We start from the raw sequence: 14,008 nt of genomic DNA, 5'->3' as shown, positions 1-14,008 counted from the left end.
ATTAAAATTAGTTACAGCAGTTGTGCAGTACATTACAGAATATAAATTTAGATTAACATAAAATGCACATTACTTACACAACAAAATAAATGTTAATGCAGGTTGAGAGAGAATAAAGAAAAATAGACTGAGGTAATTTCTCCATTTCTTTTCTGAAACCTGCAGCATGAGCTCTGTTCTTCCATTTGGGTTCTTTTTGCACTTGTCTGATTTTTCCCTTTTCTTTAAATTAGCAAAAGAGGTGACCTCTTTTTTTGGCAAGATTATGCCTTTATCTATTTTTAACAAGCTCTTTGCTGTTGTAAAAGTTACTGTAGTTTATTTTGATATCACAGGTTCTGTTTCTCTTTTTTTGCATCTCCTTTGTATCCCTTTGCATTTAATGTCTCTCCAACCTTCTGGTTTCCTCCTGGTTTCCACTTAGGTTCATTTGTTTATGTCTTAATGCGTTTTATTTTGTTTGCTTACCATGGTTATTGATGCTTGCAATATGTAATCTTTTGCATTTATCTGAGACTGGGCAGGGCTGTGTGTTAACCGATTAGGCAGCATTATAACATTATGATATAGGTGTATCACTCTAAATTTAGTGCACAGTTGCTTGGAATGGGGCTGGAACCAGAGGTGAATGTGAACAATATGTACCCGTACAGCTTTGTGACAAAAAAGCCAAAGTATTCACAGTGAATGAATAAAATAAGCATATTATGGATACAACTCAACCAGTAAGAAATTTAAAGTTGCTTTCAGTTCTGAAAAGGACTCTTTGTCTGTCATTTAAGCATACTTGTATTTTTATTCATGTTTTTGTGAACAAAGTTGGAAACTAAAATGTTAGTTATAATTGGACTTGGATCTTTGCCAATCACTACAAGTTTTATGTGATTCCATTATCTTTACAGACGTGCATCTTGGGAATACCTGGTATGCTTCTATTGAAATAATGCAAGTATTTCCTGTTTATCAGCTTGTCATGCCACCAAAACTGAAAAATAAATTCGTGGTCATTTTGAACATAAGTTTCACAATCTGGAGTACTTAATGAACTTCCCTTGAGTGTTATTTCTTCTTCCTAGACAATTCCTTGGGGTTAAGTATAACTTACTTCCACTCTGAATGGAATGGTGGTGAGCTCTTCACTGTTTACCTGTGCCGCGCATGCATTTTGAATTGTATTTTATTACTTTATTTATGACAATATTTTTGTTTTATGTGTTGTGTGTGATATATGTATTGTGGGTGCACCATGGTCCAGAGGAACATTGTTTCATTTGGTTTCATTTGGATTTATATGTACAGTCAGATGACAATAAACTTGTTTGCAGAATTTGCACATTGTCCCTCTGACTGCACGGGTTTCCTGAGTGTTTTGGTTTAGAGTCGTAGAATCATTGAAGCACAGAAACATGCCCTTTGGCCCATCTAGCTTGTGCTGAACCATTAAACTGCCTACCCTCATCGATGTGCACCAGGACCATAGCCCTCCCTATCCCTACCATCCATGTACCTATCCAAACTTTTTTCCAACATTGAAATTGAGCTTGCATGTACTACTTGTGCTGGCAGCTCATTCCACACTCTCACGACCCTCTGAATGAATGTTTTCCCTCATGACTTTTCACTTTTCACCCTTAACCTGTGGCCTCTAGTGGCAGTCCCAGCCAACCTCAGTGGAAAAAGCCTGCCTGCATATTTACCCTATCGAAACCCCTCATAATTTTGTACACCTCAATCAAATCTTTCAGTCTTCTTCATTCCAAGGAATAAAGCCCTAACCTATTCAATTTTTCCTTATAACTCAGGTCGTCCAGATCTGGCAACATCCTTGTAAATTTTCTCTACTCTTTCAACCTTGTTTGCATCTTACTTGTAGGTAGGTTTCCTCCCACAAACCAAAGATGTACACATTACAAGTTAAATGGCTACTATGAATTGTCCTAGTGGATGGTAGGAACTCGGCAAGTATAGAAAGAATGGATTAATGTTGGATTAATTAGTGTAAATGGGTAACTGAGGTTAAGTGCCGACTTGATGAGTTGAGGCCCTGTTTCCTATGATCTTGTGCTGTGTGTGGATTCTTTTAATATGAGTTTGTTGTTACACTTACACAGATTCCATGCAATGAGGTTTTGGATTCTGAGACTCTGTCAGACGAAGATGTAGTTGGATGCAGACAGATGCAGATATGACATGTGTATGCTGAGTATGGTGCAGTCGCACAGCTGGTGGAGCTTGCCAGAGATCTGATTTTAATCCTGACCTTGGGTGCTGTCTGCCTGGAAATCTGCACATTTTCCCTGTGACCGTGTGCATTTTCCTCCAGATTTAGCTCCCACAACTGAAAGATGTTTGGGGTTGGTAGCTTTGATTAGCTGCTCCCAACCCCACACTTCTACTGTGGTGAGTGGTGGAATGTGGGGGATGTTTTTGAGAATTTGGGGAGAATAAAAAAAGTGATTAATTTAGGATCTGTGAATTTGGGTGGTTGATCGTTGTTGTGGACTTTGAGGGTTGCAATGCCTGTTTCCGGGCTGGGTCTCTATGTCTTTATTACATGTTGAGTACCCCTTATCCAAAATGCTTGGGGCCGGATGTTTTGGATTTCAGATTTCTTTTGGGGATTTTGGAGTTTGTAGTGAGATAGTTTGGGATTGCCATAATTTCTGACTGAATTTATATGCTACTGGTAAGCAGCCTTTGCCTTACACTTGTTCATCACACATGTACTTAACAGTAAAAATTATTACATAGTATTAATATAATGAAAATATAATGTTTGCATGGTAACAAAAGCAGCTTAGCAGCTTTGGGAGAATACCTGAATCCGCTTTTGAACATTTTGGCGTAACTCACTCATATTTGGTCCCTATCCGACACTCAGCTTTCACCTGTGGCTGCAAATAGCTGTTTGCAATCGACAATGGCCAACACCCCCTCCCCCAATACCCCGCTTTGACAGGTGGGCTAAACTTGGTAAGCATAGCCATTGGGCCTCATACCCTGGTGAAATAGGGACATGCCTGTCCTAGCTTGTGAAGTCAGCTCTAGCAGACTAGGGAGATGAGATTAACAGTGAGACCCAATGGTCAAGAAGTTGATTCTGCAACGCTTCGTGGAGAGTGAAAGAGAATAAGGCACAGAAGTCATGGTTAGCCACTGCAGCTAAGGAAGACCCCAGTTTTGACAAGTACTTGTACCACTGGAACAGGACTTCTGAGATCAAGCGATTGAAATTGTCCCTTCGCAACAGCTTTTCCACTTTAAAACGTTCCTGCACAATTCCACTGTCATTACCGGATACAACAGGCATCCAACATGCTGCTATCTTACAAACGTTTGTATTTTGATTGACTGTAAATGAACAAAATTAGGGCACGCACCTAGTGCTGATAATAGACTGCCTTCATACAATGCTTTTTATGATTGCATTCTCCAAATCTTCATTTTCATTGTAACATTCAATGTGATTGTTAGTACCTTCAAACTGAAACCGCAGTGAGCAGAACAATTCTGAATTGTCTATCTACTTATTTCTCGCCAACTATCAGTGACAAAAATCACTGCTTTATGAGCACAGACACGCAATTTAATGTTATTTTAGAATATTGGCTCTAAGCACGAAGTAGTATCTAACGGCCAGGCAAATTCACATGATTTGCGCTAGCTAAAAGCTGTTCGACAAAAGTCTCCTGTCCAATTAAGTAGTATAGTGTCCTAAAGAAAAGATAATCCCAGCTATTTTCTCAATTCCTTTTTGTTCTTTAAGAGTTGTTCCAAATAAGTGGCTGCCCTGATTAACCGATGGGCCAATTAACTGTAATCCACTGTATAAGAAATCAACGTTTTTGTGTTGGCTCAAAATGTCAAGTGTTTATTCCTCTCTGTAGATGCTGCCTGACTTGCTGAGTTCCTGCAACATTTTGTGTATATTGCTTCGAATCATGCAGCTATGTAACACAGAAACAGTCACATTGGCTCATACCGTGACATCTGATACCTATTTGTACCACACTCATTAGAACTTGTTTCATGATCTTCTCTGCTATGGCAGTTCAAACACACGTCAAGATAAATATTGTGAGACTACCAGCCTCCACCATCCACTCTGGCAGTATGTTAAATATTTCAATTGGTTGGAAAAAGTTCTTCCTCAGATCTCTAAGCCTCTTAACCATAACTTTAAACCTACTCTCTGGTTTTAGTCATCTTTGCTATGTGGAAAATTTTCCTACTTTCTACCCTATTTCTGCGTATTATAAATTTGTGTACCTCTGTCAGGTCCATCATTTGCCTCAAGGAAAACCAACCCAACCTATTCAGTTTGTCCTTAAGACTTCAACCGAGGCAACACACTAGTGGCATGGTGGTGTAGTGGTTAGCACTTTTGCTTTACAGTGCTAGCCACCACCGATTGGGGGTCGATTCCTGCCACTGTATGTAAGGAGTTTGTATGTTCTCTCCGTGATCGCATGGATTTCCTCCAGGTGCTCAGGTTTCCTCCCACATTCGAAAGACGTGTGGTTAGTTTTAGGGGGTTGTGGGCATGCTATATTCGTGCTTGGTGACATGTGCTGCTGCCCTTGTTACAATCCTTGGACTGTGTTGGTTGTTGATGCAAAATGATGCATTTCACTATGTTTCAATGTACAGTGTTGTGCAATAGTCTTAAATGCATATGTCGGGTACCTAAGACTTTTATACGGTACTGTTATTTGTCAACAGAGTGAAGAATGAGTTTGTAAATCTGGTGAGAGCAAAGGATGTTGGGAATGGTGGGGTGGAGCCCCTTGGGAGGGTTGTGGGACAGGTGACAGAGAAAGTGTGTCAGGAACGGGGGTGTGGGGGCGAGGTGTTGGTGGGGTTTGTGTGGTGTGGGTCGAGACGCAACCAGCCCTGAGAAACCAGGCAAGGTAATTTGATTCCAAGCAATTAGTTTTATTGATCATTACAAAATGTTTCTCTGGTGCTTCCTGCTCCCTCTCCCTCTCTTTCCATTTTCCTAAAATAATTTCCCTCTCCCTGCTCCCTTCCCACTCTCAGTCTAGAATAGAGAATCAGGTTTAGCATTACTTCATATGTCATGAAATTTGTATTCTTTTTGTGGCAACAGTACCGTGCAATACATAAGTTACTATTGTACTGTGCAAAAGTCTTAGGCACCCTAGCTATATGTACACAAAGTGCTGGAGGAACTCAGCAGGTAAGGCAGCATCTCTGGAAATGAATAAACAGTAGACATTTTGGGCCGAGGCCCTTCTTCAAGATGTGTCTATAACTTTTGCAGAGTACTGTACATGTGACAAATAAGCTAATCTTTTATCTTTAAATTTTCTCCATAGCCTCTCCGTGAAATTAGGTTCTTTCCATAATGTGACCAGGAGTACATACAGTACTCCAGCTGTAGCCTAACTGGGCTGTAGAAAATTGAATCAAACTTCTCTGCTCTTGTGTATTAACCCCCAGCTAATGAAGGCAAGTTTTGTACACCCTGTGTTCCTTCGTATTCCAGTAGCACTCAGGTATTCTTTGTATGTCCTGCCTTTTTAAATCTTCCCAAAGTTCATCACTTTGAACAGAATTAAATTACACCAGCCATTACTGCATCGATCTTTACGAACTTCTGAGTATCCTCCTTTAGCTAAGGCTATCCTCCTCACCATCAGTGATCCCAGCAAACTTACTTATCTTATCTCCGATGCTCATATCCAAATCTTTAATGTATTTAACAAACAGTAAGTATCCTGGTGCACATCCTGATTCTTTACTAGTCTTTCAGTCACAAAAGCCATCCATCAACATCACCCTCTGCTTCCTATTACCAAGGTAATTTTGGATAAACTTTGCTCTGAACTTTTTAGCTAGTTTCCCATAAAGGAGCTCATCCAAAGGCCATACTGAAGACTACTTCACCCTCACCATTTTCAATACACTCTTTTACTCTTCAAAAAATTCAATCATGTTCTCCCAACTAGGGTATGTTGACCATAGGACTTCTTGTACTGCTATAGTTGATGGCATGTAACACTTCCCAAACAGTGCTAAATTTTAAATTCATGAAGTTGGTGCATACGCCAACATAATGAGGTTGTTTATAATCTATATTGTATTTTGACTTGCTTATCAGTGTGGGAGATTGTATAACATGATTGTACAAAAAAAAACATGTGCTTAAGAGACTTGTTACTTCATGTTATGCTGGAAGGAATTGGCCCGATGTCGGAGTCTATTTATGATACATCAAAGGTCTAAGTTTTAAGATATGAACAGATATATTTCTGGTACAAAGATACTGTGCTTTTCTTTATTTTGATGTATATTAACAACTTCATATCTCTGAAAAAAATTGCATCTATTTTTCCCACTTTAAAAATGTTCTCAAAATTCAGCTTATCAGTTAGGGTTCTCTGGCCATCGACTACTTGCTGCCTTATAAAACTTTTAAAAGTATTGATGAGACAGGAAACTGCAGTCTGGTGATCTTTGCATCAGCTTTGCATCAAACCAACAAATTTTACAACATACAGTATGTCAGTTTTATGAACTAGATTCTGAGTGGTGGGGAAACTACTGAAAGGGATTCTGACAGATAGGATTAATTAACATCTGAAAGGCAGTGACGACTGATTAGTGATATAAGATCATAAGACCATATGACGTAGCAGCAGAATTAAGCCATTTGGCTATCAAATCTGCTCCGCTGTTCAGTCATGGCTGATCCTTCCCAAACCCCATTCCCTGGCCTTCTCCTTATAACCTTTGACGCCATGTCCAATCAAGAAGCTATCAATCTCTGCCCTTAATACACCCAATGACCTGGCCTCCATAGCTGCCTGTGGTAATAAATTCCACAAATTCGTCATCCTCTGGATAAAGAAATTTCTCTGCTTCTCTATTTTAAATGGACGCCCCTCTATCCTGAGGCTGTGCCCTCTTGATCTAGACTCCTCCACCATGGGAAACATCCTTCCATATCTATGCTGCCTAGGTCTTTCAACATTCGAAAGGTTTCAGTGAGCTCCTGCCCCCCTTCCCTTCTAAGTTCCAGCAAGTACTGACCCAGAGCAATCAAACGTTCCTCGTGTGATAACCCTTTCATTCCTGATCATCCTTGTGAACTGCCTCTGGACCCTCTCCAATGCCAGCACATATCTTCTTAGATGAGGAGCCCAAAACTATTCACAATACTCGAGGTGCAGCCTCACCAGTGCCTCTTAAAGGCTCTGCATCACATCCCTGCTCTTGTATTCAAGACCTTTTGAAATGAATGCTAACATTGCATTTGCCTTCCTCACCACCGGCTCAACCTGCAAGTTAGCCTGTATATGGCTATATTCACAAAGCCATTGTCGGGATTAGAGGAGAATCATTGCAAGAAGAAATTGAATAGGCTGCATTGAATTTCTCTGGAGGAAAGGAGGTTGAGAGGTGACATGATAGAGGCACATAAAATTATGAGATGCAAAGCATAGATAGCCAAAATCTCTTTTCCAGTGGTTTATGAAACTAGAGGGCATAGATTTAAGGTACGTGGGAGAAGATTCAAAGAGTGTCTGAGGAGTAATTGTTTTGCAAAATAGATCATATTTGAAATGAGCTGTCAGAGATGGCGGTGGAGGTGAGAACAGTAACGACATTCAAGAGATATGTGGACATGAGCAAAACATGTAAGGAATTAGAATTAATACAGGCAAGTAGGATTAGTATAGATAGGCATGATGGTTGGCAAAGACATTGTGGTTGAAGGGTCTTTTTCGAATCTGTATGATCTTGGAATGCATTTTCATTCCACCCTGAGAATGATGACACAAATGGATAGGGTAGTGAAAAGGTCATTATTTCTAAATGTGTGTTCATAGACTGTGACATTTATTAAATGAGTTGGGATAGTCATTTCATGGACTTTCATAGACTGTGGCATTGAGTGTGGTTGCCCACAGCACTGCACATAACTTAGAAAATTGTGTACAGTTTTAGTTGGCACATGGCTGGAAGGATAAGGTAATGAGAGAGAGGGAGAGGAGGAGGGAGGGAAGGCTGCAGTTATAAGCAAAGGTTGAATAGGCTGGCATTTATTCTCATGGGAAAGTAAGAGGCTGAGGTCACTCTTATAGTCATTTATAAAATTGAAGGGGATAGATAGAATCATATTTCAAGTGCACTTTATTTATGCCTCTTAACACTTTGTATACGTTTATCAAGTCAAGTCTCATTCTCCTCTGCAAAGAGATAGTCCTAGTTCACTCACCCTAACCTCATAAGACATGCTGTCTAATCCAGTCAGCATTATGTTTACCCTCATCTGTTTTCTGTCATGTAACTAATTCTCCACACAAGCTAATCGATCTCTCCAAGTTGTTGAACTGAATTGGAATTTCTATTTCAATAAGGAGATTCTGATATATAACATGTAACAGAACAATAGATTTTAAGGTCTTGGATTGTGTGTAATTCATTTTAGTATCTCAATTATTTCGATGCTTTCTTTAATTGGTTCATTGTAGCAATTTAATCATTGTTCATTGCTGTGAGAAAGTTAAATAATATTTAAAAAAATAAGGGAAAAGTGAATGGTGTTTTCTGAAAGTCAAAGCAATTGTGTACTTTGGTTCATATTGAAAAATAATGTAATTGATAAAAGTTGATATGCTTGAATGACTGATCTTCACTTGGAACCATGGGATTACACAGCGTGGAAGTAGGCCCATCCCATCTACATTGTCTTCCTGAACTGTATTTAAGGGCAGGGAGGTTATACTGCAACTGTACGGGGTACAAGTGAGGCTGCAGTTGGAGTATTGTGCGCAGTTCTGGTCTCTGATTCCGACAATTTGTCGTGGTCTCAGCATTGATCCTTATGGCACCTATTTGTTACTAATTGCCAATATGAAAGTAACACATTTGTATTTGTCTTTGTCTTCTGACTGTTATAATGTGGGAAATCTTTGTTCATGTGATACGAGGTGTCAGGCAAATAATAGAGCAAATAGAACAATAATCCAGTTTGAGATGTTTGTATTCTTGAATGATAAAAGCAAGGTGCCATGTAGATAGAAATAGTAAGTTAAAGAAATCATGAATCCTGATTCGGGGTCACAGCCTGAAACAGCACTTCTTTTACTCCCACCCCATTAGTACTGGCACCATTATTTCCAGAGACACAAGGGTCTGATCCACTTCCTTTAATTCAGCAGATTGCAAATGCTGTAATCAGGTGTAAAAAAAAGAGTCCCTTCTGTTTCCGGAAATAATGGTGCTAGTTTTGTTTGAGGATAAACAGTTTTTGTGGGACTATTGGAATTTGCTGGAGGTTTGAAAATTTTCTTCATGATCTACTCATATTAAGTGTATCGCTGTTTCAAAAACAAAGCATTTATTCATATTTTGTATTTTTTTCTTTCAGTGGTTTGATCGTACCTGAGAAGAATGGGAACGGGACAATACCAGAAGTTGTTTCACGATCTGGATATGCTTTGCTACATTTTTTCAGTGACGCTGCATATAATTTGACTGGATTTAACATCACATATAAGTAAGCATTATGCATTTGATGGTACAACTTGATCATGAATTTCACAAGTAAATTCTAGAAGAGACATAATTAATATTATTATGGATTTTGACCCCTTTTGGACATTGTTCAAAGCTGAGTTTACATTGGTAAAAGTAATTATGGTTTATGTTCACCTTATCTGATGCACACTTTAGTGAGAATTATGTCACCCGTGCAGGTTGTCGCTTGTAAAAGTGCCATTCCCTTTTCCCAGTTCCTCTGTGTCAACCGCATTTGCTCTCAGGATGACACTTTTCATTTCAGAACAACTGAGATGTCCTTTTTCTTCAAAGAGAGGGGCTTCACTTCCTCTCCCACCAACACTGTCCTTACCTGCATTTCTTTTATTTTGCGTATATCTGCCCTCATCCCATCTTCCTATTGCTGCATCAGGGATAGGATTCCTCTTGTCCTCACCTAACACCTCAGAAGCCTCCGCATCCAGCACAGGAATCTCCATAACTTCCACAATCTCCATAACTTCCACCATCTCCAACAAGATCCTGTTTCCCTCTCTCACTTTATCTCCTTACCTTCCCATCACCTCCCCCTGCTGCTTCCCCTACTTCCCTTTCTTCCGTGGTCTTCTGTCTTCTCCTATCAGATTCCCTCTTCTCCAGCCCTTTACGTCTTTCACCAATCAACTTTCCAGTTCTTTACTTTGCTCCCTCCGCTTCTCCCGGTTTCACCTTTCACCTACCACCTTGTACTTCTTCTTCCCCTCCCCCCACTTTCTTATTCTGACTCCTGCCCGTCCTTTCCAGTCCTTATGAAGGGTCTCGACCTGAAACATGACTGTTTACTCTTTTCCAGAGTTCCTCCAGCATTTTGTGTGTGTTGTTTTAGACATGCGTATGACTTCATCCTTTCTAATTTACAAGCCCTGTCATTGTGCTTAGTGCTTGCACTGAGAATAGGCCAAATTTTTCTGCTCGGAAAATAAAATCAGAAAAACAAATTGTGGCTAAATTCACTCTGACAATGCTCTGTTGAAACTGATAGTGTACACTTAGAAGCAAATCTGTTTTTCACTTGAATGTATCATCATTCATACAGTAGTGGGAACCTTGAGTCTTGAAGACAATTCTTAGAAAATTTAAATGAGTTTTGCTTTTGTAATTACATTAATTATAATTTACAAACCTAATAAACTATTAACCAGCAAAACAAGAAAGTCTACAGATGCTGGAAATCCAAAGCAACTCACACAAAATATTGGGGAAACTCAGTATGTCACGCAGCAACTATGGAAAAGAGTAAGCAGTCGACGTTTTGGGTGGAGATCTTTCTTCAGGACTGAGAAGGAAAGGTGAAGATGCCTGAATAAAAAGGTTGGGGGGGGGAGGGAGGGAAAAAGGCTAGCTGGAAGGTCATAGGTGAGGCCAGGTAGATGGGATAGGTCAAGGACTGGAGAAGAAAGAATCTGATGGGAGAGGAGAGTGGACAAAACGGGAAAGGGAAGGGTGGGGCCCAGGGGGAAGTAATAGGTAGTTGACAAGTGAAAGGTCAGAGTAAGGAATAGGGGAAAGTGGGGTGGGAAGGAGGTATTTGTTCACCAGAAGTGGAAGTTGATACTCAAACGTCATCAGGCGGGAGGAAAAGAAGGTGTTGCTTGTCCACCCTGAAGGTGGCCTCATCTTGGCTTGAGAAGAGGCCAATGATCAAAATGTCGGAATGGAAATTGGAATAAAAATGTTTGGCCACTGCGAACTCCCACTTGTGGTGGGTTATTCTAAATCAGCAAATGAGTATATGATTGCGCATTAGCAAATATAATCAAGATTTAGTATGTATAATTAAATATCGAAATCAACTAAACTCTGAACTGGTTTTAAAACCTATGGACTGACTTTTAAAGACTTTATTGATCCCGGGGGAAATTGGTTTTCGTTACAGCTGCACCATAAATAATTAAATAGTAATAAAACCATAAATAATTAAATAGTAATATGTAAATTATGCCAGGAAATAAGTCCAGGACCAGCCTATTGGCACGGGGTGTCTGACCCTCCAAGGGAGGAGTTGTAAAGTTTGATGGCCACAGGCAGGAATGACTTCCTGTGACGATCAGTGTTGCATCTCGGTGGAATGAGTCTGGCTGAATGTAGTCCTGTGCCCAACCAGTCCATTATGTAGTGGATGGGAGACATTGTCCAAGATGGCATGCAACTTGGACAGCATCCTCTTTTCAGACACCTCTGTCAGAGAGTCCAGTTCCATCCCCACAACATCACTGGCCTTACAAATGAGTTTGTTGATTCTGTTGGTGTCTGCTACCCTCAGCCTGCTGCCCCAGCACACAACAGCAAATATGATCGCACTGGCCACCACAGACTCATAGAACATCCTCAGCATCGTCCGGCAGATGTTAAAGGAACTCAGTCTCCTCAGGAAATAGAGACGGCTCTGACCCTTCTTGTAGACAGCCTCAGTGTTCTTTGACCAGTCCAGTTTATTGTTAATTCGTATCCCCAGGTATTTGTAATCCTCCACCTTGTCTACACTGACCCCCTGGATGGAAACAGGGGTCACTGGTACCTTAGCTCTCCTCAGGTCTACCACCAGCTCCTTAGTCTTTTTCACATTAAGCTGCAGATAATTCTGCTCACACCATGTGACAAAGTTTAAGCTTCCAATTTCCTGCCTGATAGCCTCATAATTCCCCTTACTCCAACTAAACGCTTTTCTAACTTGTCTGTTCCAATCTCTCTCCAATGCTATTGTAAAGGAGATATTTATTATTTTGTATTTGCACAGTTTGTCTTCTTTTGCACTTTGGTAGATTGTTAGTTTTTCATTGATTTTATTATATTTCTGTTTTACTGTGGATGCTGACAAGAAAATGAAACTTAAAAGTAGTGTATGGCAATAGATAGTAAATTTACTTTGAATTTTAAGCTTTGAAAGGGATGCAGTGAATTGCTTTGTCTCAAACTGGCCTTCTTTCTATACCATTGAGTCGAACATACAGCATGGAAACAGGCCTTTCAGTTTATCTAGTCTGTGCTGAAGTATTGAAGCTGCCTAGTCCTATTGATCTGCATCTGAATCGTGGCTCTCCAGAGCTCTGCCATCCGTGCACTTATCCAAACTTGTCAAAGTTTGAAATTGAGCTTGCATGGACCACATGTGCTGGCAGGTCGTTCCACACTCTTACGACCCTCTGAGTGAAGAAGTTTTTCCTTATAATTTTCACCTTTCACCCTTAACCTGTGACCTCTAGTTTTAGTCCCACCCAACCTTAGTGGAAAAAGCCTGCTTGCATTTACCCTTCTATACCCCTCATAATTTTGTATACCTCTATCAAATTTGCCTTCAGTTTTCTACATTGTAAGTTATAAAGTCCAAACCTATTTAATCTTTCCTTATAGTTCAAGTCCTCCTTTCCCGGCAATGTCCTTGTAAACAACAGTTTTATCTATTGATGTCTATTATAACCCACAGACTTTCACATCTAACTGGGTTATACCTCTTCTCACCCTGTTGCTTGTAAAAGCGGCATCCCCTTCTCTTAATTCCTGTGTTTCCGCCGCATCTGTTCTCAGCTTGAGGCTTTTCATTCTAAAATGAAAGAGATAACCTTCCTTTTCACCAGGCTGTTATACCTCCTGGTGCAGTTCCCTTCCTCCACCATCAACGCTGCCCTAAACTGCATCTCTTTCATTTCATGCATGTCTGCTCTTACCCCGTCCTCTGGCCACCCTACCAAGGGATAGGGTTCTTGTCCTCACCCACCACTCCTCCTGCCTCCGCGTACAGTACTTAATTCTTCGGAACGTCCGCCATCTCCGATAGGATTCCACCATCTTTCCCTCCCCCCACTTTCTACTTTTTGCAGGAATTGCTCCCTATGGGACTCCCTTATCCATTCGTCCCTCCCTACTGATCTCACTCCTGGTACTTATCCTTGCAAGTGGAACAAGTGCTACACCTCCTCCTTCACTAGCATTCAGGGCCCCAAACAGTCCTTCCAGGTGAGGCAACACTTCACCTATGAGTCTGTTAAGGTCATATACTGTCTGCGGTGCTCCCAGTATGGCCTCCTGTATATTGGTGAGAGCCGACGTGGTTTGGGAGACCACTTTGCTGAACACCAATTCTACGTCCACCAGAAGGAGCGGGATCTCCCAGTGGCCACCCATTTTAATTCCACTTCCCATTCCCATTTCAACATGTCAATCCATGGCCTCCTGTACTGTCATGATGAGGCCAAACTCAGGTTGGAGGAACAGCACTTTGTATTCCATCTGGGTAGCCTGCAACCTAATGGCATAAACGTCGATTTCTCGAACGTCAGGTAATGCCATTGCCCCTCCCCTTTTCCCTCTCTCACCTTATCTCCTTGCCTGCCCATCTTTTCTCTCTGATGCTCCTCCCCCTTTTCTTTCTTCCATGGTCTTCTGTCCTCTCCTATTAGATTCCCCCTTCTCTAGCTCTGTATCTCTTTCACCAATCAAC

At 40.7% G+C, this 14,008-nt stretch overlaps 1 protein-coding gene across 3 annotated transcripts in view; it reads left to right on the top strand.

Moving 5' to 3' along the window:
- The window catches only part of atrn (attractin), a 415,178-nt gene that overhangs the window by 107,982 nt on the left and 293,188 nt on the right, over positions 1 to 14,008 (top strand). For all 3 annotated transcript variants that reach the window (XM_063047121.1, XM_063047122.1, XM_063047124.1), the window contains exon 4: positions 9,401 to 9,529. In XM_063047121.1, coding sequence (XP_062903191.1) covers positions 9,401 to 9,529 — 129 coding nt within the window. The remainder of the gene's footprint in view (positions 1 to 9,400; positions 9,530 to 14,008) is intronic.

Source organism: Mobula hypostoma, chromosome 4 (genome assembly GCF_963921235.1).
Source record: "Mobula hypostoma chromosome 4, sMobHyp1.1, whole genome shotgun sequence".
NCBI lineage: Eukaryota > Metazoa > Chordata > Chondrichthyes > Myliobatiformes > Myliobatidae > Mobula > Mobula hypostoma.
The sequence above is the reverse complement of the archived record's forward strand: the minus strand, read 5'-3'. Positions and strand labels throughout refer to the sequence as shown.